This window comes from Colias eurytheme, chromosome 20 (assembly GCF_061535395.1).
Source record: "Colias eurytheme isolate Ceu_HAF_F1 chromosome 20, ilColEury1 Martin Lab GWU primary, whole genome shotgun sequence".
Taxonomy (NCBI): Eukaryota; Metazoa; Arthropoda; class Insecta; order Lepidoptera; family Pieridae; genus Colias; species Colias eurytheme.
The window spans coordinates 3494248-3522173 of NC_142999.1; the positions used below are offsets into that span (position 1 = coordinate 3494248).

The 27926-nt window shown below is 33.7% G+C and overlaps 1 protein-coding gene across 1 annotated transcript; it reads right to left on the reverse strand.

The window, feature by feature from the left end:
• Nucleotides 1-63: 63 nt before the first annotated feature.
• LOC149899560 (uncharacterized) lies at nt 64-27921 on the reverse strand. Its single transcript, XM_090113475.1, has 15 exons — nt 27824-27921; nt 12581-12904; nt 11479-11766; nt 10415-10735; nt 9555-9896; nt 8504-8827; nt 7979-8248; nt 7335-7598; nt 5948-6131; nt 5268-5446; nt 3668-3805; nt 2680-2835; nt 1703-1813; nt 1038-1217; nt 64-416 (listed from the first exon to the last, which is right to left on the reverse strand). Exons 1-15 carry the CDS (start codon nt 27918-27920, stop codon nt 217-219), a joined length of 3378 nt encoding a protein of 1125 aa, XP_089969601.1. The 5' UTR covers nt 27921; the 3' UTR covers nt 64-216.
• Between the last annotated feature and the right edge of the window lie 5 nt (nt 27922-27926).

A 27926-nucleotide genomic window follows, 5' to 3' on the forward strand; every position in this document is an offset into this window, starting at 1 on the left:
TTTTAAGTTTGAAAAATCAGATGTTTTGCGCGAAGTGACAGTAGTACCCACCTCAACGCTTCGCTTATGAGGCGTGCAAAATTGTCACATTTTGTCATTTAACCACAATGTAAAAGTTCAAAATTTGAACGCTATTTTGTTAGTCAAAAACTTTGAAATATTTTTTTTTCAAGACGGGGTGAAATGAATACAACAAAATTCCAATCATTTAATTAATCAAGCAGCAACAGCAGTAGTATTATTCTTGACATCGTTTCTGAACGTGCGTCGGAAGCTATTTCTGAACGAGTTGGACGCGTCACTAGCGCGCGCGGCAACCCAGCGTCTGTTCTTGTTGGGGGACAAGATGGCGCCCAACATCGCTAGCGAGAGACCCGCTACCATGACTATCAGCCATGTTGTTGGGAAGCGGAATGCTGGAAGTAATGGAGGATTATATTAATATAATTTTATTATTATTGACGTGACAACGTCTTATAATTCGATAGAGCCGGCTGCACGCACGAAAAAACATGACTCATGCGGCGTTACCTCGCTCTGAGGCGTTCCATGTAAGGCTTGAAGTGCAAGCGAGAGCGCGGAACGAGCGACAAAGAAGCACAATCGGACATTGTCACGTTCAACTATCGTCAGTAAACCGACTTTACAGACAACCAATTTTTTTATTTAATAATTAACCAACTCATTACAGTTAAATGTTTGTTAATAAAATATAGAATTAGAGAACCATTTCATTATTGTCTACACTACAGTAACGCCACAAAGACGGAATAGAAATATACTTACACGTTTTAAACTCGGTGATAATATAAGTAAAAGTTTGTAGATAGGTAACTAACACAACAAACATCTACAAAACGGTAAACTAGCGCACACACGATGAGACATCCAAGTAAGTTAACATGATTCAACGATCGTGAGTGAAAAAGAGACGACTGATGTAAAATGTGGCTAATTTGCTACATTTTGACGGTCCAAAGCGCTAAGAATCTATCTACACCTTTTTACTCCCCACAAAAATTACACAAAAAACTCACAATAAACTATAGTCCTTGGTCTAGATGTGCCCTGAACACTCGCTCCTCCCGTAAGTTGAGCGATCACAGTCCACGCGTTACGGTCGAGGGGAGTAGGATCATTTATATTGAGCTCACAGCTTAATAGATCATCAGATACCCGCCCAGAGTACCCACCAGACCATTTTTGGGTGCTGAAACCTGTAGAAAATTTAAAGGTTTAAGAAAAAAATGTGAAATAATGATAATATGAAAGTTTTTTTTTTAAATTAAGTAATATAACATCTCAAAAAATTGCTCCTTCAGAATCAATAATTGCTCGTCTTCCATAATTATTAGTTTACTAGGTTTTCGCCCACGTTTTCCAAGAAAAACCCGCATAGTTCCCACTCCCGTGGGATTTCCGGGATAAAACCTATCCTATGTGTTAATCCAAGTTACCCTCTATATGTGTGCTTAATTTCAATGTAATCAAACATACACCAACACTCCTCCTCCTCACAAACTTTCGCCTTTATAATATTAGTAGGAAGTAGGATAGGATATATGTATACGTATAGTTCATTTTTTAAAAAGTCCAATTACTGAAAACTTGATTTCGCTAAAGAATGAAAAATATTTTGCAAGACAAAAATTAAATATTTTTTTTTTCTTTCTGTTTTTATTGTGTTCTGTTTGTAACTTACTCTGTCCATCGATTCTCACGAACACGCAGTAACGGATGTACGTAAACTGATTCAACTCAGCCCGCACTCGCATGGCCCTTCCACGATCTCCCTGTGTCACTGTTAATGGCTCTGGAATTTGAAAAAAATGAGAAACATTGTTAAAAGACTTGATAATTGTCCCGAAGATAGTTATTTTTTGTATTTTTTTTTTGTTTATGGCCTTCTATTTTTAAGCTATTGCATAGCTTCTATCGCGGGCCTTGAGCGCGGGGACCGAATCGAGAAAATCCGTAACGAAAAAACCTCACGCTCCCCACTCCGACGGACACGGAGGTGTGGCTTGAAGGCATAGCATGCAATAGCTTTACCGCGGCAGTCCCCGAGTGCCACACGTCTTTTTGTGTTTGTTAATTGTATAAGTTAAGAGTCAAACGGATTAGCCAAAAAAATGACAATTATTCTTATGAGAAGGCACAAACCTAGTCGTTTCTGAGTTCAAGTTTTTTTTTATACAGCGAAAATTTACGTAATCTGATAGTTTTATCAAACCGAAGCGAATAAACCAATTTAGATTATCACTCGCGGTCCGCCCCGGCTTCGCCCGTGGTACATATGAAAAATAGATGTTGGCCGATTCTCAGACTTACCCGATATGCACAGAAAATTTCATGAGAATCGGTCCACCCGTTTCGGAGGAGTATGCAGACTAACATTGTGACACGAGAATTTTATATATAAGATTAGCCGATAGGTCTGGGACCTATCGGCTAATATAGAAAAACTTACTCAAACTTTAATTAAATTTTTGAAGCGAAACTTCTTTAGGCACGTTGAGAGTAAAATTTCAAAGTCGCGTCATGGCAATACCGACACGTCATTCAGTAACGCGACGATTTTCGTATCTTTGAATCTTGCTAAAGAAGTTTCACTTCTGTCACGTGTGCTCGGCACACACGCTCTTTTTTGTTTAATTTGAATGTTTCTAAAGTTCCTACCTTCCACCTTCACATCAAAAGTTACGCTCTGATCTGGATCTTTCCAGTCGAAGCCAATGTGACAGCTCCAAGGGCCCGAGTCGGATACAGCGAGCGACGGGAATCGAATCCCGCACTCGCCGGCCTCGAACCCGGCGCCTACGTAGCGGTCTTGATCTGGATTTTTAGTTGATTGGATTAAAATGTTACTGTTGTAAAATAAAAAATATACCGAACTGAGAACCTCCTCCATTTTTCAAGACGGTTAAAAAAAACACAATTGATAGTAAAATTTTAAAGAGTAGAAAACATTCTATTGGTTTTGAACTTGCATCTTTTCCACACTTGAATACAACTTCAGCAAACGAAATTCTTCTATTCTTTCAATATTATTATGTGCCTATCTATTATATCACACATCTCAACTATTAATATGTAAAATTTATCTCTTTTTATTTTCTTTTATACATTAAGAGTATTTTTCTCTTAAGTTTCTCAAATAAACAAGAATAATATTGTAACTCTTCTACTTACAAGGTGCAAGATGATAAATAGTGCCACTTCTAGCTCTAAAGTAGCAATATTGGAAGGAAGATCTACTAATAACGGAAGGTATACAGCAGGACATAGTACACAAACATAGAAATACATCATTTGTGAAAATTTCCGCTTTCTAGCTATCATATTGCCGGATATATATCAGGATATTTGCCACCTGCGGTGTTCCCGGACAACTACGACATTGGGGCCTTCAAGAAAAGACCTTATTTGTCCATAAAAGGCCGGCAAAGCACTTGTAACACTTCAGTGTTACAAGTGTCTATGGGCGGTGGTGACCACTTAACATCAGGTGGCCCACCTGCTCCTTTGCTTGCTCTGACATAAAAAAAAATATCACGGTTTATGAGATACAGCCTGGAGACAGACATACAAAGAAATCTCATAACCCGTTTTACCGTTTCGGTACGGAAAAATGCATACTAAAAACTAACAATTTCCATATACTTACAAGGTGCAACATGATAAATGGTGCCGTTCCTAGCTCTGAAGTAGCAATAATGGAAGGAAGCTGGTATGGAGCAGGACATCGTCACGGTTTCTCCAACTACCGCCTGTACTGTTCTTTGCTCTGCAGTCAGCCTGGGTACTGAAAAAGATAAAAACAGGTTATAAAGGTAAATTTATAAATATAAATTTATAAAGAATAGAAAAAATTCGATCACGAGGCGGGACTCGAACCCGCATCCTTTCGCGCCAAACCGGGGCGGATGCCTGACCAATTCAGCCACTCGTGAACCGCCAGAGCGATCGAGTTTATTCTATTATTTCAGTTTTATGTGTCTAAGGGACACACCGCGCGCCATCTTAAGCCAAAAATATCAAATTCATCAGGTTATAACTTAGATCATTAAGTAATGGATAACACTCGCAGGCGTTTCCCCTTTTGCCGAGGTATAAGATTATTCGAATCGAAAAATCTTATGCTTTCATAAAAACTACTTGCGTAATCGATTACAAACACTCTGCGTATTCGTAAAACATTGAAAGGACGTCTGCGAGTGCTCCGCTAAAAATGCCGTTTTGCACTGTCAAGTCTTGCAGAAGCAATTCAAACATGTCGAATATTAAAAAAGATGGAATAACCTTTCATTTGTGTATATTTTTTTATTTTTTTAACGTACATTTCTAATTAAATGCAATTTCTAATAATCGTCGATGTATCGTTTAGCGATATGATCAAGACAAATAATCGAGTCATGTTTAGAGAGAGAGAGAGACGAGACTATCATGGAAAGAAAATATACAAATTTAATCTTTATTAACTAAGAGATAAAGTTGAATTTAAAACGCGATAATGAACCGCATTCCTTACGAGACTATCTTTTAAAGAAATACAAATTTAATCTTTATGATACAAGTTATAAAGTTGAATTTAGAACGCGATATTGAACCGCACTCCACACGAGACAACTTGGAATGAAATACAAATTTAATCTTTATGAACTTAGGGATAGAGTTGAATTTAAAAACTCGTCGCTTAAAAGGTCGTAAATTTTTACGACTTTCGTGACACAAATTATTTTTGTGAATGTGTGATTGTGTTTCAATAGTGTGAGTTACCCTCCCCGCACCAAAATCAGCAGAAAGTTTAGTTAGAACATTTGCCAGCGTACTCCATCCATTACTTAATGATCTAAGGGTTATAAAGGGTTCATAGCGTTCTAAATGTTTAAATAGATAAAAAAAGGAGTTCGACGTTGACTTTGATGTCATTCTAGTCGTGGTTCGGCCAAGGGAAGCGAGTGTGACGTTAGTTTTCCACTGTACGAGTATGTCGAATACAGCATATATCAATACACGCATTACAATTTTGTAACACAATGCTATTTTTGGCAAAAAAAACATTTTATTAACTTGAGATTTGTTTAATTTATAAATAAAGTTAAAAAAAAATCTATTTTAATTTTGTGTTTCACTGTTCGTCTATCCCTGCTCTGCATCAAAAATTTAAAAGTTCTAATAACCACTAAATATCAGCAACGCAACATTTACTGGTCCTTCGAGCTGGATTTTAACCATCTATTTCTCAATTCTTAAAAAAAACTCACTTTTATCAATCTGAGCGACATCCTCCGGGTCTCTCATGAACCAAGGTGTAGGAACATTTATATGGCCATAGTGAATATCGTCTTTTGTTTGTATGGCGCAACGCCAGAAACCGACGTCTTCGTTGATTGGATCCGTTATGAGAAGACCACATGTGTGATTGAGAGCTCTTGTTTCGTAGCTGAAAGATAAATAGCATAATTTAAAAATTGAATACATATGTGAATAAAAATACTATTTATTAACATTGACGATATATTTTGTAGCATATTTAAAAAAGTATTCTTTGTTGTTATTTACTTACAATAAACAACTAGACATAAAATAAAATGTCCGAAGCAAAACTCTGCCAACTTGTATATTAGGCAGAGTTTTGTAATGAGCATGAGTTTTGAAATAGATTTTGGACGTAACTTCCAGAAAATAAGGTTAACATTGAAATTAACATTCAATGAGATTTTATATCAGATGATTGTCTAGTTTTTTATAGCAATTCAATGCCCCTAACTGATATGCAAAACAATGTTGAGAAGAGAGAATATTGTCAACTATTTTTGTACCCTTTCTCTATACGCTTTCTCTCGTAAAAATATATTTATATTGTGTCCTACTTGTACTTCTCTCTGTGGTGCACAATAAAGTATGTTTGTTTGTTATATACTTTATCTTAAATATTACTCACCTAATCCTCGTCCCATGGTACCCATACCTCCCTTGAGTGACCCCACTATGTGCCAAAAGCATCCTACCCTTAGGGTCTCGGAAGGTACACGTAGTAACATTGACTGAACCCGGTAGAGTACATGCCATGTATATGGTTGGCTTTTCTAATTCTACGTGAGTTAATACGATTGGTCGGGGATCAGCTGGAATGGAAAATATTCATTAAAATTTGTTATCAATTATAGCAGGAAAAGCATCGACTCTTGGGTTGTCAGACAGAATGAGGTGGGAAAAAAACGTCAAAATTGTGCCCTGTTATAAGTTTTATTAATATTTTATTGTTAAAGAAAAAATAAAGTCACATATTACATTATCCCACGATATGTGAATGCTGATGGTAAATAAGAATTTCAAGATTGACTGGTTTGCTGATTTTCGTAAACAAAACAGTTTTTGGAACACTATAATTGATAAGTACAAAAACATGTGAATATTTTTCTCTGATACATTTCAAAGTAGTAATGCGTCAATCAACTTTCAACTTAATCTAAATATGAGCAAATCTTCCAAGATAAGATGAAGATACTTGGAAATATAATAGCGTATGCAGATTTCAAACCACAAACATAATATGCTTTAATTCACGTGATTACAGTAATGCGTCATTAAATATATTACAATAACATTCACGTGTGTAAACTTATGACGTCTTATCTATTTTTTTATATATTTAGAATGTCCGCATATCTAATAATAACTGGCTCTATAACAAAAGATAACGTTTGGCTATTTCGAGAAATGAGTATTTAGCTCTAATAATCGAGAACTTATTCCAATGTATGTGGTAATAATAGTGCTATAAGATGTCACGGTCCTTGGTACAGTGGTTGACGCGTGAGCGTAGCACCGAGGGGTTCGATTCCCGGTGGAGACGAAGAAAAAAAAATGTCTCGGTCTGGTAGGACACAGAAGGCTGATCACCTACTTGTCCCTAACGAAAATCGATCAGTGAAACAGATGAATAATGCATCTGTGATCTGCCCCTTACCCCACCTGGGGACACGGGACTTCACTACAAGATGTCACGTCAGAAGAACCCCCCCCCACCACTATTTGGATTCAGTTTATAAAATAGACCTCTTAGATTTGAAAGGGGTTTGGGTGAAGTTGGCGTCGTGATGAACTTTTGCGCCCAGTGATGAAACTACGTTTCGAGATTTATGTCCATAATAACTTTTGCTCACAATATATTGCCCTTTTAAAATATCCAAGTTTCATCACTGGCCGCGAAAGTTCAGCACGACGCCACTGGCCCATACAAAAGTATCCATTCCGTTTATTCCTACCCTAAGGATAGGCCATTTCTTAAAAAATTTTATAAAATAAAAGAAATTTTAAAATATTACCTGTATCAGCAGACGCCACCACGCTAAATAGTTGTTCCTCAGCAAGCACATGTCCTTGCCGACTTACATACATTTTCCATTGCCCAAAGTGATCTGGAGACACTCTTTCTATATTTATTTGACATTTCCCAAATTCATCGAAAGCAGTTCTTAATGTTGGATCAATTACTTTGCAGTAAATAGCATCCTCTGGACCAATCTCTTGTTGGACTCTACTGTGAAGATCCCATCTAAGTTTTAAGCTTTGTAACCCATCGTTTGGTTCTGAAAATTACGTTTAAAATTATTAACAGTCTGACTCTTTAATTTATAGAAAAATATTTGTTGCAATAAAACACAAGGGTAAATATACATTTTTTAAAGAAAAGTAAAAAAGCCATTTCGAGGCGGTATTCGATCCCGCGAAGCCGTGAGTCTGACCGAGAGGTCAGGTCTTGCCCCGGAAGGGCGAAAGAAGCGGGTTCGAATCGCAACTCATGATCGAATTTTTTCTATTCCCTAAAATATATATATTTATGAAGCATTTTAATGCTATTAAACTAAATATAAAATAAAACACATAAATCAATTTTAGTAAGCGATAAGGAACCCACTCCACAAAATTATCCACTCAATACAATCCAAAGAACACAAAGTAAATTTACCTACAACGACCACTTCAATAAATGCCTTATACACAATCCTGGTGCCATAAACAATAGTCCATGTCCCATTGTGCCAACTACGAACATCCTTAACGATAAACGCGCATCTATCAGATTGCATTTCATAATGCTCATAATGGTCTCTATGTTCATTGCCGTAAGGATCAAGTAGCTTGCACGTTTCTGGCTCAGAGATTGGGTTGGCTAGAGCCCCGTGGAAATTGTTGGAATATCCTACCACTATTCTACTGGGACTCGCTGATACAATATCTGTAAGGAAAATCAAGATAATTGAAGTAAACTATAAATTTATAAATAATAGAAGTAAACTAGTTTAGTGAGGGAGTCATTTTGTGTATTCCTGTGTTGATTTGGTTTAATGTATTTTTTTTTCAAAAAATGAGTTGATCAAATATTAAATTGGGTTTTTCAGAGCAATTACAGAAATTTCATTGTTAGATGTATCATAAATTTTATGAAGATTTTTCTTTGAACAAAACTTACCCATAATTTTTTTTATCTTACCTTCAACCGAAATCTCGATCGGCAACCTTCTCTGGACTTCTGTTACGAACCTCTTGCCGTTTGCTATTAAAGTCCAATTGCCTACAAAGTCCTCTGACAAAACTGTGATATTTACACCACAGTTGAAATCTGAACTTGTCAGCAATTCTAAGCCTTCCACTTTATCTTCTTTTAAGTTAATTTGTTTACCAAGTGGATTAACTATCATACAAGTTTCACTTGTATAAGCGCCTAGTTCTTGGATGGAAAAGCTATGGACACTTCCAAGAGATGTTGTTATTTCTTGCGCTTGGAGATACTCTACCTCTATTTCCTCTCGAACGTCTGAAAATTGTATGTTTTAAAGCAAATTATTCAGATGTTCATGATTCATGTATCATATTAAGGAAGGTAGGTTGAAAAAAATCCAGGTGTTTTTAAATTTATTTAACGAAATTTTTTGCCAGGTTGCCATACATCAAATAGCACGTAAAGGGTACATGTATAAAGAAAATATACATTAACATACAATGAATCCTAAGATTTAGATCAACAAAATACTTGAAAAGGAAATTGATTAGATATCGTATGCATCATCAAGGTATCAAGCATGATACCTTTCAAAAGATAAGCCATTGTATTTTCACTTAGGACTTTTGTCAAGCTAATCTATGCCCCATTTACTGGGGGCTACTTTCACATTTATAATTTTAGTATGGAGAGCAGGCATATAATCTTTATGGATATCTCTTTCTAATATAATGTATAAAGAAATCAGCTGACGCGTTGCGTTGCGAACTAACACATTTTGTTTTTCCGAATGCTGACATAAGCATGCCAATTTGAATCTATTTAGTAGTTGTAAAATCATGATTCAGAAGATACGAAACAACACTGCTTATTAAATTTAAGTTTTGGTTTCAGTATCGATTACAGAATACTCTAGAAAAAATTATTCCAAATACCATCAATGTCCAGAATTTTTATTGATGGACAGTTTCTTAAAGATTTTTCCAGTAATTACATTAACTTGAACCTAATATAGTATTTAATTATCTGTGCCCGAACTTACCTGGGCTCACATTTACATCATACTCTTGAAACAGGATCGTTCCTTCACTATCCTCTGCTTTTAAAGTCCAAAGTCCGATATCATGTAAAGTCAAATTGAGGATTCGTACACGACAGTCACTAACATGTTCTAAATCTTCCAATAATTCATATTTATCACCGGATTCGTCATTGGGTTTAAATTGAACTTCAAGACCAGTTGGAGTTTGTAAGTAACATTTGTTTGTTTCAGAAAATAATGTTGTTGTAACTCCAGTTTCGAAAGATTCTCCTTCTATTCGGTTGATCGTTGTTGGGATCGAAGTAGTCGATGAAGGAGGGTAGGTGACACTAGAAGAAGTATCTGTAAACGAATTTTAAACATCAGCAACTTTTGTAGATGCACTATAAGCTCTTTTCTCCCTTTCTGAACCATGCAGTTACATTTTAGCTTCTAGTTTTGTGCTCTATATTTACATTTCTGTATTTGTTTCGTTTTAAGTCCTTGTTTTTGTTTTCTTATTCAATAGTGTGGTACAAACGCTTTCTTCTTTTCTTTCTTTAAATTAAAGGTGACTGTTTAAACTGGTAACTAAATTCGTACATAACTTTAAGAGACTATAAATCTAGTTTTGTAAAAGGCAAGTTCCGTAAACTAAATGATGTCTTTAAGGTTTTTGTATTGGGTTTTTACATTAATAGAGTCAATTTATAGTCAGTGTAGTAATCTTAAGACAATGACCCTATTTTGGAACCCAGAAAAGAGGCTCAGGCTAGTTCACTAATAAATAATTTTCACAAAAAAATGTTCAAAACAAAATGTAAAAACGTAAGAAACATCTCTTACACGATTGTCGAGGAAAACAAGAAAACATTAATTACCTGGTGCTGGATTAACGGTGATGTTAAGCAACTCATATCGGCTTTCTCCATTAGAAACAGCCCTTAAAAACCATTGTCCATTATCTGCTGGAGTCAAATTAAGAATCTTTACTCGGCACCGACTTTCGGATTCTACATCTTCCAGTAATTCATATCTTTCATCGGATTCGTCGATAGGTTTGAATTGAATTTCAACGTTATTTGGGGTTGTTAAATGACATTTTTGTACCTCATCATCGTTAGTAATTACTGATATTATTAAACTGTCCCCTTCTTCAAGGTTGGTCGTTGTTGGAGGAGTAATAGCTGCTGCATCAGTATCTGTAATTTAGTATTGATTATGTGCTTATATATCACTCTTTTTGGTTACTCCTGAATACATTATATACATTTTTACATTTACGGGAGGTAACTTTTGTTTTTCACAAACGTAAATTAAGGAAAATAAAACTCAATATTCCGACAACTGTGAGATTACTAATGTGTGCCTTAAGTATAAATTATTTAAGCCTTAAAATATATCGATTTATGTAGTTTTCCTGTTTAATATAGTGCTTATCTTAATTAAATTTCAATGTAAAATTTAAACGTTTTTCTTTTACGTTCAAGGGTTCCGTTCGATTTGCTTGACTTATAATTCAATTGAAATCTTTGGTTTTTATTCCAAAGATCTCAATTCAACTTTGATATTCAGAGTAATTAATTCATATTTTGATTAATTAATGTAGTTAGATGGGTAATGATAAAAAAAAATTAAATACAAGGCTAGTTGTATACGCTTGTATCGCCGTATAATGAGTTCATAGAAAATTGTAGTTACTAGTTTCGTCGTGATAGCATTTTCATAATTCGTTTCACTTTTTACAAGTTTGGTCGTTCAATCAAACGTACTGACTGCTAAAAAGCTTCCAAATTATTTAAATTTGTCCATAATTAATGTCAATGAACGATGGATTGTAATTAAGATTATATTATCAATGTACTTTGATGTAATCTTAGAACGTGACTCGCCTCGCGTACACTATCCAATAGATAGGGTAAGTAGGCTAGATATATGAATTTACCTTTGACGGAAACTTCGAACGGCTGTATCTTCTCAAATGTTAGGCCTCGTGCAGTTAAAGCCCAACTGCCGACAAAATCTTCGGATGCTACAGTGATTTTGACACCACATGTAGAGCCAGCACTGCTGTATTTCACCACACTATCTAATGAAGCTTCTTCTAAGGAATGCTTTTCGCCATTTGGAGTTGTGATCTCACAAGATTGAGTGACGTCAGATTCGGGATCAGAAATCGAGATCTCGTGTTCGCGTCCAATGGTAGTAGTAATTAGTTTTTCTGGTAGATATTCTGGAAACATTTTTCAAGGAAATGTGTTGTAGACATTGTTATTTAAGTACTTACTTTAACGTTAATGATGCACATCAGGAATGTTTTATTTTGGATTTACGCTACATATCAGGTACATTATAATAATCTGCCTGCTCCAAAATATATTTGATTAAGTTAAGACTAAAGAGTAAATAAATAATCTTGTTTTTGCTATGAGTAATGCAAACTAATGTTTGCAACAGGACTTAACATCACGTCATGACTAAACATTCAATGCGGCATTTAAGTGATAAGGCACATAATCCTAAAATTTATCTAATAAAAATAAAATAGACACACCACTTTTATCGTGACAAAATCAAACGTTTATCTCGAGAAAAAAAGAGCGCCAAAAGTGGTTTATCGCAGATAAAACCAAAACTAAAAGTAATTACACAAAATGCTCTGACAAATATCTTGCAAATGTTTTAATATAATTGTTTATGAAAAAAAAATCATAATAAGTATTACCATGTCAAGTAGAAAACGTAAAAGTGTGAAAATTAGAGCTAACTTGGTGATTTTTTTTTATCGAGTAAATTTTAATATTTTATGTTTTTGATTAAACAGAATCGTTGAACATATCATCTAGTTTGATATATATTTTATTTTTTAGATTTGGTCTTGCATATTACACGTATCATCTAATAGAAGATTGGTTATTTTGCTTTATGCGCCCCCTTAACACTTATGTTTATATATTAAATACTTAATTATATTTATGGTGTTTCCAAGGTATTCTTTGAGTAATTTCGTAAATATAAATTTCAATTAATGTAAATGTAGGTCTTACCTGGTACTACATTCACGGTTAGATTATAGGGTTGATGCAGGGTTTGTCCTGCCAAGTCCACTGCATTTAAGGTCCAAATTCCATTGTCATTTGGAGTCAAATTCAGGATCCGCACGCGGCACCTGCTCACCATTGGCATATTTTCCAGGATCTCGTACTTTTCATCTGACTCGTCATTGGGTTTTAAACGAATAGTATCGCCATTTGGTTTTTGTAAATAACATTGTTCTATTTCAGCATCGAAAGTAAATACTGATAAGTCTAAGGACTCTCCAACGTTACGGGAGCTTATAGTTGGAGGAATAGAGGATGATGAAGCATAACCTGTAAAAGAATTTAGAAATAAAAGGCTAGGCTTAATGATAATTGATAGCATAATTGCTACAGAAAAAGAAGAAGATCACCAATGTTGGTACATTACATGGTATATTCGTCTTAATTTTGTAAAAAAATATATGTTCTTTATTTTATACGACAGTTAAAAATGTTGTATGATCAAAAGTAATATTACTAAGCGTCACCAAAATGACTTGTGCAATGCGTATAATAATGAGAACTACCTACCTATTATCTAGAAATGTGATCTTAATAATTCTTCTATTTATACCTAATCCGCAATATGCATTTAATAACACCTTATCAATTGAGCAAGAAATACATTGCATTCTCCACAACCCATACATTTTGCACGCCTCATAAGCGAAGCGTTGAGGTGGGTACTACTGTCACTTCGCGCAAAACATCTGATTTTTCAAACTTAAAATGTCTTTATGTATCATACATTGCACTTGTAAGATATGTACATACACACACATATTAAGAAAAAACACTATTTTTAACGTTCATGATATTTTTGATGTCATTTTTGTTATTTAAACTAGTTAAAAAACAGTTTAAAAAAGTTCTGTCTTGGACGTCCGTGTGTCTGTATGTGCGGATCCTTTTTCTTGTTAACACGATAGCGACCGAAATACTTTACTAATCGAGTCTTTTTTTTTCTCTTACGCTTGAGTATGCTCAGGAATAGAACCCTTTCATTTTTCAGGGTCTGATTCGATGTGGTTTAATTGTTATTAAATAAACAAAAATAATAATTAATAAATATTTATTAAAAAAAAATATGAGGCGTGCACTTTTGGATTTTCCAAATTATTTCATAATTATGATGACGACAACAAATAAAAATTATAATAAAATAAGCGTATACAGGGTGTAATCGTTAAGTGTGCACAAGCGATTATTCCGTAACTATTGCAGATATCAAAAAACTTTAAACTGATATCGAAAGTACTTAACCTAATGAGTAAAATGGCCATAATAAATTTTTAAAAATAAAACGAGAAATAACCAAAAATGTTACATTAAACGCTACCATACAATTTATTTCCCATACATTTTGTATTCATAGTAGATTTTCGAAGTGACGTCCTTATTGTGCAATACAATGAGGAGGTCTATTTACAGTTTCTAAATGAACTTCCCTCCAAATTTGCGAAGTAATTAAAGCAGAAAACCAAAAAAACAAAAAAAAGCTAAAATCTTTCATATTAAATGTATAGGTTGATCCAAAAGTAATGATAATTGGGTATTTCCTGTGCACATAAAAATATAAAATAAATGTTTTATGCTTGCTCATGTAATCACTAAGTTATCACAAAAAAATTATATCTACAGGCCACGTTTCCAAGTATTAACATTAATTTTAATGTGAACAGTGCGAGCCAAAATGTTTCCCGACGAAAAGAAGAAACAACGATTCAACATTTAGAGGGTGAATTTCTAAATTTTTAATGAGTTCAGGATAATTTTTTGTCACGATTTGTGACCATGGGCGTTACCTGGGTTCACCATGTTTATGCTGAAACCAAGAAACAATCAATGGCCTGGATGCGAGCTTCCAAAGTGACGGTGAAGATTTTCAAAGTGAAAATTAGAGGGATAGATTAAAGCCGTAGTTTTTTGGGACGCTGAAGAAATGTGGAATATTTTAAGAAGGTAGCCACTACTACACAGGGCTCTTACTACACAGACCAAATTAAAAGATTGCGGGTTGGCGGAATGTTGGTTTACCAAGACAACGCACCAGATCACAAAGCGTCAGTTGCGATCCAGATCACAAAGCGTCATTTGCGATGGCTGCCAATCAAAAATCGGCATTGAAAATGCTTGAATACCCACCCTGTTTGTAAGATCTAGCTCCTAGTTAATTCTATCTCTTACCTCGGCACAAGAAACACCGTCGATACAAGAAATTTTAAGACGATAGCGAAGTGATGGCCGATTTTGAGGGGTTTTTGTAGATGAAGTCAAAGTTTTTTTTTTTCTAAGTTAAGGAAAAAAAATATCGAAGTATATTATCTAGTTAGAAGACTATCTAGAGAAATACATAATTATTTTAACTGTAATGACCTTGTTTAATATTGATTATCATTACTTTTGGATCAACCCATGTACATGGGATATTCATATCTCATACTAAATGTATGGGAGGGTTTAAAGTTAATTTTTTAGATATTTCTCGTATTATTTTTAAAAATTTATTATGGCCATTTTACTCATTAGGTTAAGTACTTTCGATATCAGTTTAAAGTTTTTTGATATCTGTAATAGTTACGGAATAATCGCCTGTGCACACTTAACGATTACACCCTGTATAATCATATTTTATTAATTAATTAGTTGAATTGTAACATATTATTATAAAACAAGTGGAAAAGTCCGTCATATCGTCGTATGAAAGATAGAGAAAAAGATAGGAGTTGTCTTTCACTACTCGCGAGACAGAGTGCACTGTGCACCACGAACTTCTCTTTTTTGAAACAACAACTGGATTGGCGCATCTGCATCCTACTATCCTACTTTTATGAACGCGAAAGTTTGAAAGAATGTATCCATGGATGTTTGCTTAACGAGATATTTGTTATTTTTTCAGGCCAAAACAGCTGATCGGATCTAGGTATACGATATTCTATCGATGAATGATTACACTGGTCAACAATGATTTTGTTGCCCTGGATGTGAAAGTGGTTTCGTTTAATTTAATGTATATTATATATAAAACTATTAATGGTTTTGGTAGATTGGCTCTAGTTTTTTTTTAATCCTAATTTTCTTATTAGACTCTAAAACGCAGCATGAAATAGACGGTATATTTGTTTAACATCATTTATTTATTACAAAGTTTTATTTATTGTTTTGTTTTAGTATTTAATTAATTCAAATGGATATAAAAATAGAGAAAAATCACTAAAACTTATGAAATAGTACAAGGAAATAGATTTTATAAGCTTCTCTTCTTAGTTAATTTTGGGACAAAAGTTTTCTTATGGACCATCAGTAATCTGCCATCATGTGACGGTCCCATTTACCCTGATACCTTTATTCCATAATTTTTACTTCTTTTTCGATGCGTTCTTCTTGTTTCTCACAGAAATTTCGCAGATTTACTGGACATCTATCCAGGAGACTGTGGGGAAAGTGTAGCTTTATGTTCGTATTTGCTCATAAAATAATGAAGTTTTTTAACAACTGTTGTGCAATTTCTTTATAATTTGGTGTTTTAAATTTACCTTAAATTAACCAATACTATATCTCTTTATAATTTACATTCAGCATCAGTTATAAAATTTTGTTAAATTTTCATCTTTTATGAATTTTCGACACGCCCGTCCTGTAGGGCCGTCGCCCGTCGGGTATTCTTCTTATACTTCTAGATTCTCTCAAAGGCCTAAATGTTCATATTTATTTAATTATTCCTAATGAATTTGCTTTGTCTTATTCTATTAATAAAAACATCAAGGGAATTTCGTATACCTATCCACTTTGCTGACCAAGTGCTACTGGGTTTCTTCAACTCAATACAAACCGAACATTGTTGTTCATAAAAATGATTTTTTTACAGAAACCATTTATTATTCTGATATTCTGCAGTCAGTTTTATAGAATACGGTTATGTCTGAGCGAAGAAATGTGCAGAAAACGTAATTCACCAAAAAAATAAACACTTATTAGTAACCCGTATTCTGAAGGGCCGTAAGAAAATTTAATATATGAAAATCCAAATTAAAAAAAAAACTAGAGCCAATTAAATAATTTTAATGATTACATTCGCAAACTGGGTACTTGAAATATATAAATCTGTAGAAATATCCAGGGCAACAAAAAAAAATTGTTTTTTTGTTGAGCTGTGTTATGATTGATATCTAGGTAAGCCTAGTAACGGAGTAAGAATAAATTAGAAGAGAAATTGAACTTTGAATATTTGCTTGAACGAGCTAATTCAGTTCAAAAAATAGTACCTGAATCCTGAAGTTTGATTTGAAAAAAGTGTTTTCGTGCTAAATAGTTCATTTATCCAATACAAAACTCTTGAACGCTCTATCAAGCTTTGACCAAGAGGAACGAACCTTAATAAAAATACTCACTAAAAGTGCAAACAAAGTGCACGGGGGCAGGTAATGATTGGCTAGCAATTCAAATTTCCCAAATAAGTAGGTAACAGTTTTCAAAGTTCCCAACTATGATGTTATCTAAAATTACTTAGTTCTGTTATCCATGTTAGTTTTATATCCACTATAAAGTCTATAATTAAAGATAGATAAATATATTTTATCGTTTAAAGTAAAACAATATCAAAGATAAATACCTCTACATTGAATGACAATTACTAGAAGCAGAAGGCTTGAGTCAAGGTTAGAATAACTATGTAATTAATGAGTTTTAAGGTATTTAAGTGGAATCGTAAGAAATATTTTTACACAATATTATGTTCAATTAGGTAATACTCAATAGATTCTATACAATATATCGGATCTAATCTAAATTATAAAGCTGAAGAGATTGTTTGTTTGTTTGCTTTACCGCGCTCATCTCAGGAACCAAGGGGCGGATTTGAAATTTTGCGGCCTTTGGACCAATAAGAGCAGAGCAATGCCGTGTAAAACCGAAAGGCACAGCTCGTATAAATTATAATATAAAACTTAAGTGTACTTTCATTATAATGATGTAACTCATGAACAAAAAACTCATCCCGGTACAATGACACACGGCTTTTCGCACTCAAAAAACTGGAAATGTGATGGTCCGGGAGCCAGCAGCAAATTTTATGACCAAGTTCCTCTCAAGCGGTAATTAGTAAAATGCATCAAAGTATAGTATTATGAAGCCTCGTGAACGTCAGCTGGAGCTCGGTTGGGGGGAAGAGCGGTTGTAGCCTCCCGTATCAGCTGACGGTTTTTCCACCAAGATACAGCCAGCTGACCTATATATTTATCCACAGTTACATATAAGCTATCATCAGGTAAATTTTTGTTTGAGAGGAAATAACGGAAAATAAATTTTTCTTTAAATTTAACTTTCATGTTCGAGACACCAGCTGACGTATAATACACCATGTTGTTACCAGCTGACTATTTTTTTTTGTTGATATATTGGGTTAGCTACAATTTGACAAATTTTTAGCTGAGAGGAAATGAATGAATGAATGTATTTTTTTTCCTATGTGGGGGGGACAACCACTCACCCCCCCAACCGAGCGCCAGCTGACGTTCACGAGGCTTTATAATACTATACTCTCATGCGTCTGACGAATTATCTCTTGAGAGGAAATAGTTAACCAAATTTGCACCTGGCTCCCTAACCATGAGTTTTACTGCGTAGCAGAATTCGGAGTAGGCATTTTCATTTGTGTAAATAATGGCACAAAATGTAGACCGTATATTCAGAGGAAGAATTTATAGGGTGTTATTAAAAATATAAAATTCCAATTTCGCGTCATACATCCCGGAAAATATTATAGTCTAAGATCCCACCGCAGGATCAGTGCGCTCATCGGTTTTTTGCTGAAAACCGAATTTTTATGTATATTTATAATTAGGAAAATATATATCGACTAGGTTGCCAGTCAAAATTTGGCCGCAAGCATGTTTAATTAAAATTTTCCTAATCGATTTTTGGGAAAAAAATTCGTTCACTTGTTTTTTAAATAAAATGTACTCTACATCACGTCAAATGATATAAAAATTCTAAAAAATCACGGTTGCCGCTTTTCACCTGGCCGCAACATCTTGGCAGCCTGGTGCAAACAGGTATGATTTCGATTTATTTTTACGTTCATAACGCACATTTATGAATCATATATCAAATTAAAGCTAATTTTTTTCTATTTATTATCATATATGGTTGCCTAATTAAATCCCGCCGCAAATAAGGGTTGCTGGCTTTTAAAAATTATAAATATAGGATTAGTGCGTTCATCGTTTTTTGCTGAAAACCGAATTTTTATGTATATTTATAATTAGGAGAATATATATCGACTAGGATGCCAGTCAAAATTTGGCCGCAAGCATGTTTAATTAAAATTTTTCTAATCGGTTTTTGGGAAAAAAAATCGTTCACTTGTTTTTAAAAATTCGGTTTTCAGCAAAAAACGATGAACGCACTAATCCTATATTTATAATTTTTAAAAGCCAGCAACCCTTATTTGCGGCCGGATTTAATTAGGCAACCATATATGATAATAAATAGAAAAAAATTAGCTTTAATTTGATATATGATTCATAAATGTGCGTTATGAACGTAAAAATGAATCGAAATCATACCTGTTTGCACCAGGCTGCCAAGATGTTGCGGTCAGGTGAAAAGCGGCAACCGTGATTTTTTAGAATTTTTATATCATTTGACGTGATGTAGACTACATTTTATTCCAAAAACAAGTGAACGATTTTTTTTCCCAAAAACCGATTAGAAAAATTTTAATTAAACATGCTTGCGGCCAAATTTTGACTGGCAACCTAGTCGATATTTAATCTCCTAATTATAAATATACATAAAAATTCGGTTTTCAGCAAAAAACCGATGAACGCACTGATCCTGCAGCCGGATCTCGTACTATTACAAATAATTCATAATTCAGTATTCACTTATTGAATTTGTTTCAATTACTTAATTGTAATACGGAAATTAAGTGTCGACTATGCTGTAAATACAATTTTATACACTCGTCACAGAGCAAGTAATATCGAGTAACACTCGTTAGAACACTTAAATAGCCCAGTGAAATTAGGTAAAAAAAGGGGTCAACCTCGGAATGAAAGATAATAAGCTGGAAATTGGTAAAAACCTTTGTTTTGTTACCCTAAATATTGTCTCAAAAGTCACAAATGCTATCGTGTCCGCGTCTTAAGATATTGAAGGTCAAAGGTCACAAAAAACGTTTTTTCGCGAATATCTCGGTTCCTATTGCTTAAATGATATTTTCACTCAGAGCAATAAACCTATATATATAGGTTTATTCCTCTGAGTATTTTCACCTATTATGAAAGTTGTAGACTTAGAATAATTACACATAAAATTCTCTACAACTTTTGTCTAAACTTTTTTTTTATACGCTCAACCGTTTTTGAGGTAGAGCGCGAAGAGTGCGCAGCGTACAGTCATATATGAACTAATGCAGGGTCAAGCGTGAGTTACGGTTATCAGTACGTTGTATAAAGTCAATTATTGGCAAAAAAATTATAATTATTAAGCAATGCCCATTATTTCTGTACGTATTCTTAATTATTTATACATATTTAATTATTCAACTATAGTATATTATTAATTCTGGATCGGATCGATATTTTAGTTATAACTAGACATCGGATTATATGCACTAACAAAATGCCAAAATATGCATGCAAATATGCACTAAAAAATGACGAAATATGCACTAAAAACGACTGATATGCCTAAAATATGCACAATACAAAATCAAAAACCTTTATTATTTTATATATTTTAATCAATGATTGTACAAAAAAAGTGAAATTTTCTTAAAATTAATATAGTTTTTGTGGAAATATACAATTTTCGAGCGCAAATTTGTGACATTTGTCACCCGCGAGACCAGTTTTGCCACCTAAGACCTTTTCGGGCTAAATCTAGCCCTTTTCTGGAATTCAACCCGTGTTTTAAGTTTTAGCCTTTCAAAATAGGGCTAAAAACTTAAAACACGGGTTGTTAGCCCTATTTTGAAAGGCTAAAAATTTACTTAAAATGGAGCCCATTTTGTAATTTTTTGCCATTTTACCATGCCAGAATAGGGTTTGTTTACTCGCTGAGCGTTCTGATTGGCTAATAAAGGTTAGTCAACCAATCAAAACTCCCGCTACTTAACGAAATATGCACGATTGGGGGAAAAAGGCTAAAATATGCACTAACGCCGTAAATAGAGAGTTTTATGCATTTGCATATGCAAATATGCAAATGCATATAATCCGATGTCTAGTTATAACTTATAACTATATTTTAAAACAAAAAGACAGAAGGAAATATATTTTAGATATACCTTTATTTATCATTAAATATGGCATGTTATACATTTATTAAAATGTGATTTTAAATATTAAAATACTAAATAAACCTGTACAATTGTCAACACTTCCACCAACAAGTGTAGCAGCCCGTCAACATATCAATCGTGTCTACTACCCTCAGAGGAATAAACCTATAGAGTACTTGTATCGAGCGTATACAATTTACATATATTTGTTTCTCTCTATCTAAAGAAAACGTCGTATGAAAGAATGAGATAGCTATAGACTACAAGCTACGTTTCAACATAGTCATGGCACCATTTTTACTATAGGTACGTATTTAGATAGATAGAAGGTGATAGTGATGGGATGTGCTTCAATCGATAAAATCGTGAATGCATTTTGCATTTACGGTTTCGTGAAATAATAAATAATGAAAAAACAAAATCTATACATATAATAAATCTGTAGAAGGGTCAATTCTGTACATTGAAAATATTGAAAAAATAAATACTAAGGGGTGTTACTGGATCGATACCAAACCCAAATATGTGATTAAAAAAATTTTTGTCTGTCTGTCTGTCTGTCTGTCTGTATGTGAAGGCATCACGTGAAAACTAACGGGTCAATTTCGATGAAACTTGGTATAATTATACCTTATTATCCTGGGCGTAAAATAGGATACTTTTTATCCTGGAAAAATACGTAGAAAAAAATTAATCTTTATTTTTCAGTCTTATACATAGTTAGACGTTGTTCTGTAGAACCGCGAACACACGTTGCATATTATTATAGGCCTAGCTGTATTTGGGTCCAATAGATATTAATTATAAGATGTCATTGTCAGAGTTACTCAAAATGGTGAAATAAACCATCCACGCAAAGACCGACATTCGCGCAGACGGAGTCGCGGGCGGAAGCTAGTTAATCATAAATTTCAGTTGAATACATTATTTGTTTAATCCTACGAATATAATAAATGCGAAATTATGCGAGAATGGTTAACTTTCTCTTTCACTGCTGAACCGATTACAATGAAATTTTGTACATACACACATAGGATAGGTTTTATACCGGAAATCCCACGTGAACGGGAACTGTGCGGGATTTTCTTTAAAAACGCGGGCGGAAAGCTAGTATATTTTAAAATAAATTTTAAAACTTGAAATGTAACTAATTTAAAATAAAGATCAATAAAGTTAAAGGAGTGAGGAGAAAGGCACAGTCAGCATGAATTTTAACAAGTTCATAAAAGGACAGTCTTAAAGAAAACATTTTCCTTACATCCTACTAATAAAGCGAAAGTTTGTGAGGATGGATGTTTGTTACTCTATCACGCGAATACTACTAAACCGATTACAATGAAATTTGGAAAAATTACTTTTGATCCCGTAAATCCCACAGGAATGGGAACTATGCGGGTTTTTCTTTGAAAACGCATGTATATTAAGTATGTATTTCAATAGTAGTTTCTCATCTATGAGAACTGTCATTTAATCAACCGATTAATTTTCACATAGTTACACATTTAAAGTAAATGTTAATAAAAAATTTCCAAATAAAAATTCACTCACACACAAATATATTTATTATCTAAAGGAACAAAAAAAAAACGTAAGCGTAAGATTGCACAATTCTTCTAGAGTATCCATCTTGATAACACGCAGGCTCGAAATGCAGTGAACACAATCTAGTAAATTTCGACGGCGTCCAATCTACACGTCTCATGTTTTATACCCATTTTTTATTTAGCTCTGGAAATCTAAAACAAAATGAATTTATTAATAATCTAAAAGAGAAACAACAAACTAAACAGATAAGTCAAATAAAACAATCACGTGGTATTTTTTATTTTCCTGCTGTAGAAAATTTACATCTATTATTTGCTACAACAACTACATATAAATCTACTACAACTACATATAATAATAAGAAACAAAATAAATAAATCAACGTTAATATGAAATAGATTTTTTGTCATAAATCGATAATATACGCTAGATGTGTTACAACACTACGGTGGTAAACAAAATGCCAAACGTGATAATATTGTGACATTTTTTAAAAATTATTTAATTCTTTTGTATTCCTCAACCCCATAAAGTGGGTAAATGTTACAGTTACAACATAAACTTATAAAAAAGCGCTTGATAAAACCTTCAAATAGGGTTAGAACATAAATATTTATCAATTTGCTGAAAATCACTTACCGATGGAAAGATATTTTTTCATTGTTTTCATCCAAAACTCCCATTCGACTAGTAATAGCCGGTAGCTAAACATACAATAGTCATTTTAGCACACTGACAAATAAAAAGAAACACTATACACTTTATATTTTCTAAATATTTCGTTAAAAACACTTGACGCACCGAGACCTCCAGCTGGAGGGCAAACAAAACATAGCCGGCGCGCTACGTTTGAAGACAGTGCAGATACTCTATCGCTATCTCAATCTGACTTATGCTGTTATTGACTAAGAGTAAGTAGATTAGAAAATATGTATTTTGTTCTGTCTCAATATAAGAACTCTATAGGTTTATTCCTCTGAGCTACTACCAGATTCAAACGTGGGTAGGGAAAAAAAAAAAAAAAAAATCAAAAATATTAATTCTGTAACAAATAGTATTACAATTTAACAGTCATTGAGACATCCTTTTAAGCAATTAAATGCTTGTGTTAGGACATCTCGCTCTTCCGACAGTACATTATGCGTAAGTGTTACACGAATAACATTTTCTTATATAAAGAGAAATATGTAAAAATTATTTAGATATATGTATTATAGGGAACAGAACGAGTGTATATTTTGTGTGTGTGTGTGTGTGTGTGTGTGTGTGTGTGTGTGTGTGTGTGTGAGTGTGTGAATGTGCGTGTGTGTTTGTGAGAGAGTGTGTGTGTAGTGTGTATATTATATAATATGTTGCTTTATTTTAATTTATTTTATTTTATTTTATTTAATTTTAATAAGTCTTCTATTTCCTCATAATTTTTATTTTTTAACCATTTAATTAGTTGCAATTTACACTAAAATAATGCAATTTACACTAAGGTAGGGAAGAACTTAGAACCTCAAGAATGGGGCTGGAAGCTTGAAAATGAAGCTTGAAAATAACAACGTTATTACTTATTACCTCCAGCACCAGCCGAACTACTAAACACAATATTTTGCAATTGCAAAAAAAGTTGTGGTTCCCGCTGTGGATGCAGAAAATCAAGCCTACTATGTTCTTTAGCTTGTGGCCAGTGCAATGGACAAGCTTGCCTCAACGCTCCACTATATCCAAGTAATCCCGATGAAGAAAGCACATACGATCCTGAAATTCTAGAAGGTTTGGAAATGAATATGACCGATAATGAGGATGATGACAATGAATTGAATATTTTAGACCGACAACAAGAAGAAGACGACGAAGAAGAAGATAACTAGCTTCCATTCGCAATTTCATTCGATTCACAAATTATTTTAATATCTAAACTCACATTTTAATAAATGTATAACATGCCATATTTAATGATAAAATATAAAGGTATATCTAAAATATATTTCCTTACTGTCTTTTTATTTCAAAATATAACTAAAATAGATAATCCAGAATTAATAATATACTATAGTTGAATAATTAAATATAAATAATTGTCCGTATTTAAGCAAAAAGGAACCACCCAGCAAAAACGCACTTCTGAGATATCAAAGGATTTACAAAAACATTTGCAGCTCTGTCAGATGAAGTAAAATTAAAATTTATTTTATTTAAATTCATTGATAAATTACTTATTTAAGTATGTGTATATAAATTTGCTCTGAATATTCTTAAACTTTCTAGATAATTAAGAAAATGTGCATGTGGTTCCTTTTAACATTTATCAATTGATAGGTTTTCTCTTATACAAAAAGGAACCACATCCCAGGGATTTAATGATATAAATGAAACTATGTATTTATAATATCGTAATTAAAGCTTTAATTAATAAAATATATAAAATAATACTTATATAGGACGTTTATTCGACGTTATCATCAAATTGGATTTCGAAATCCACCGTGTCTATCCATCTATGTGGTCTTCTATTGCATCATCACTAATGAGACCGTTATAAAAACTGTGCATCTTGTGGAATGAGATGTAATATGGACTGAATATCGCTAGAAGGTGAAGAAAGCTTCTCCAGAGGCAGCGACGTATAAGGTTCTTCGTTATCTTCTGTAATAAAAAGAAAAAAGCTTTAAATCAAAACAATAAAGCCGCGTGGCTTGTATACGTAGGTAGATATATGGCGACAGCAAAATATTATTAGTTCTTATAAAGCCGTGTCCCTACTAGACGACTAAGTATGTTGTATGTACATGCGCCATGTAGAAAAAACTGGCTAAGTGCGAGTCGGACTCGCGCAACGAAGAGTTCCGTACCATTATCTATAAAAACGGCAAAAAAATCACGGCTTATTGTATGGGAGCTTCTTAAATATTTATTAAGCTATTGCATAGCTTCTATCGCGGGCCTTGAGCGCGGGGACCGAATCGAGAAATTCCGTAACGAAAAAACCTCACGCTCTCCACTCCGACGGGCTCGGAGGTGTGGCTTGAAGGCATGCTATGCAATAGCTTTACCGCGGCAGTCCCCGAGTGCCACACGTCTTTTTTTATTCTGTTTTTTAGTATCTGTTGTTACAGCGGCATCAGAAATACATCATATGAAATTTCGACTGTCTAACTGTCACGGTTCATGAGACAGAGGGATAGACAGACGGACAGCGGAGTCTTAGTAATAGGGTCTCGTTTTACCCTTTGGGTACGGAACCCTAAAAATCATACGCAACAGTGGCAACCCTAGCAAAAAATTAAATAAACTTGTTAAAATTTTGAATTTCACAGGCTAGGGCCTTGTTCCGGTCAAAACAGTAGCCGCACGAGTTTTAAAATCAAACAAATAATTATATGCGCTGAATGATGTGGCTGAATGTACTGTACTGAATCTGAATCTAAACGTATTTTACCAGAATAGTAGGTAGGTACCTAGATCATCGACAGTTATTTTTAAAACAGGGTTTAGACTTTAGTAGTTTCATCTCACAATGACAGATGAATCGTAACAAAATAACTCTTAATTCGACTCGCCTTCGTGAACAACGACATTGTCGTTAAAATACGTAAATCCACAGAGGATTCCTCTTGTACTTACTTAATGAACTATCTTCTTAAAATCACACCACAATCGGGAATGAATCAAAAGTGGATAAAGCGTACCTGCATCTCAGATTCAATAAGTACTTAAATGCATTAAATAAAACTACTTACCCGTTGTATCTTCATTATTATCTTCGGTGTTCGTCTCCAATGCTTTTCTTACCCATTGCTTGCTTATTTATTTATTACCAAACATTTTCACAATTAATTTTAAAGGTAATTGACAAAAAACAATAGAACTTACTTCGCGGAGGAAAAAAACACCGTCACGTATTCGAACTACTTCGCTGAATGTGACCTATATTGACAGATGTTCGACGTTTTACTTAAAAAATTGGAGTTTTGCACTTTGAGCTATTTAAGTAATGAAATACGTTGTTTAAAAAATATGAGAAGCATTGTAACAAGTCAAGGCATTTGGTTCCATATAGCGATGATGGGTTTCAGGATGTTTTACAATATTTATTTATGGATAATAGAACCGAATGCTTGTGGTTTTATTTTGCAATAAAAAAATTACAATTAAATTATGTATTTATTTTACGCATAACCATACCACAGAAACCTGGTTCCATTTTGTGTATTAAAAATAATTGTTATTAATAGAAATATGTGTAATGTATAATGGTACCAAGTAGGTGTGGATCTGTTTTGTATAAAATGACATGATAGTAATATCGTTTATTTGTTTGAACAAAGCAGTCCCGTTGTGCTGTGGTTCGGTTTTGCTTAATATGGTATTATTCGTTGTTGCTGGTGGTTCCTTTCTGCTTTTAGTATACCTTGTTTCCAACGTAAAAATCATGTGGTTCTTGTTTGTATAAGAATTTAGACCACTTTTGGATGAGTATTCTTCAATAAAAGCAAAAAACGAAATTTGTCGAGTGGTTCCATTTTGCATAAATACGGACAATTAAGAATAAGTACAGAAATAATGGGCATTGCTTAATAATTATAATTTTTTTGTCAATAATTGACTTCATACAACGTACTGAATACTGATAACCGTAACTCACGCTTGACCCTGCATTAGCTCATATATGACTGTACGCTGCGCACTCTTCGCGCTCTACCTCAAAAACGGTTGATCGTATAAAAAAAAAGTTTTAACAAAAGTTGTAGAAAATTTTATACTTTACAACTTTTATAATAGGTGAAAATATCATTTAAGCAATAGGAACCGAGATATTCGCGAAAAATCGTTTTTTGTGACCTTTGACCTTCAATATCTTAAGACGCGGACACGATAGCATTTGTGACTTTTGAGACAATATTTAGGGTAACAATACAAAGGTTTTTACCAATTTCTAGCTTATTATCTTTCATTCCGAGGTGAAACCCCTAATATGACTGGGCTATTATCGCATATTCCAATACGGATCGATTTTCCTTGTCCAAAAGTTATTTTCAAGATAAAAGCTTAGTGCCATCGCGTATAATCCAAAACAAAAGAAAGAGAAGGATATAGTTTTTTTGATATCCAGATAACGTTACTTGACATTAGAAAAAAAGCCCTTTTAGCCGGTAGCCAACTCGGTTTTTAATTAAACACTTTTAAAGTAAAAATTAAAATGCGAGTGCCTCAAAAATCAAAATAATACAAAAACAACGGTGTTTTTTACAACCACACGAGTTTATCAACAATTCTAGTGACACATCTGTAAGCACGACGTATTAACACAGTTCCGGGAAACCACTTGATAATAAACTGTAAAAATCTAATTAAATATTGACTGTAAATCACTTGAAAACAAATATTACCTGTAATAAAAATGGCGCATATGAGCGCCAGACACGACCGCATGTTTTTACACCATGCGAGAAACTGCGCGCGCGCCGCGCGCACTTCAGTCGTCATTACGTC

Bases quoted from the DNA above. Each gene is read 5' to 3' on its own strand.
- LOC149899560 (XM_090113475.1), bottom strand. From the start codon at position 27,920: ATGACGACTGAAGTGCGCGCGGCGCGCGCGCAGTTTCTCGCATGGTGT. The intron at 3,806-5,267 runs GTGAGTTTTTTT...TATCTTTTTCAG, and splicing joins TGTCGCTCAGATTGATAAAA to TACCCAGGCTGACTGCAGAG. The intron at 2,836-3,667 runs GTAAGTATATGG...CTAAAAATCCAG, and splicing joins CATTTATCATGTTGCACCTT to ATCAAGACCGCTACGTAGGC.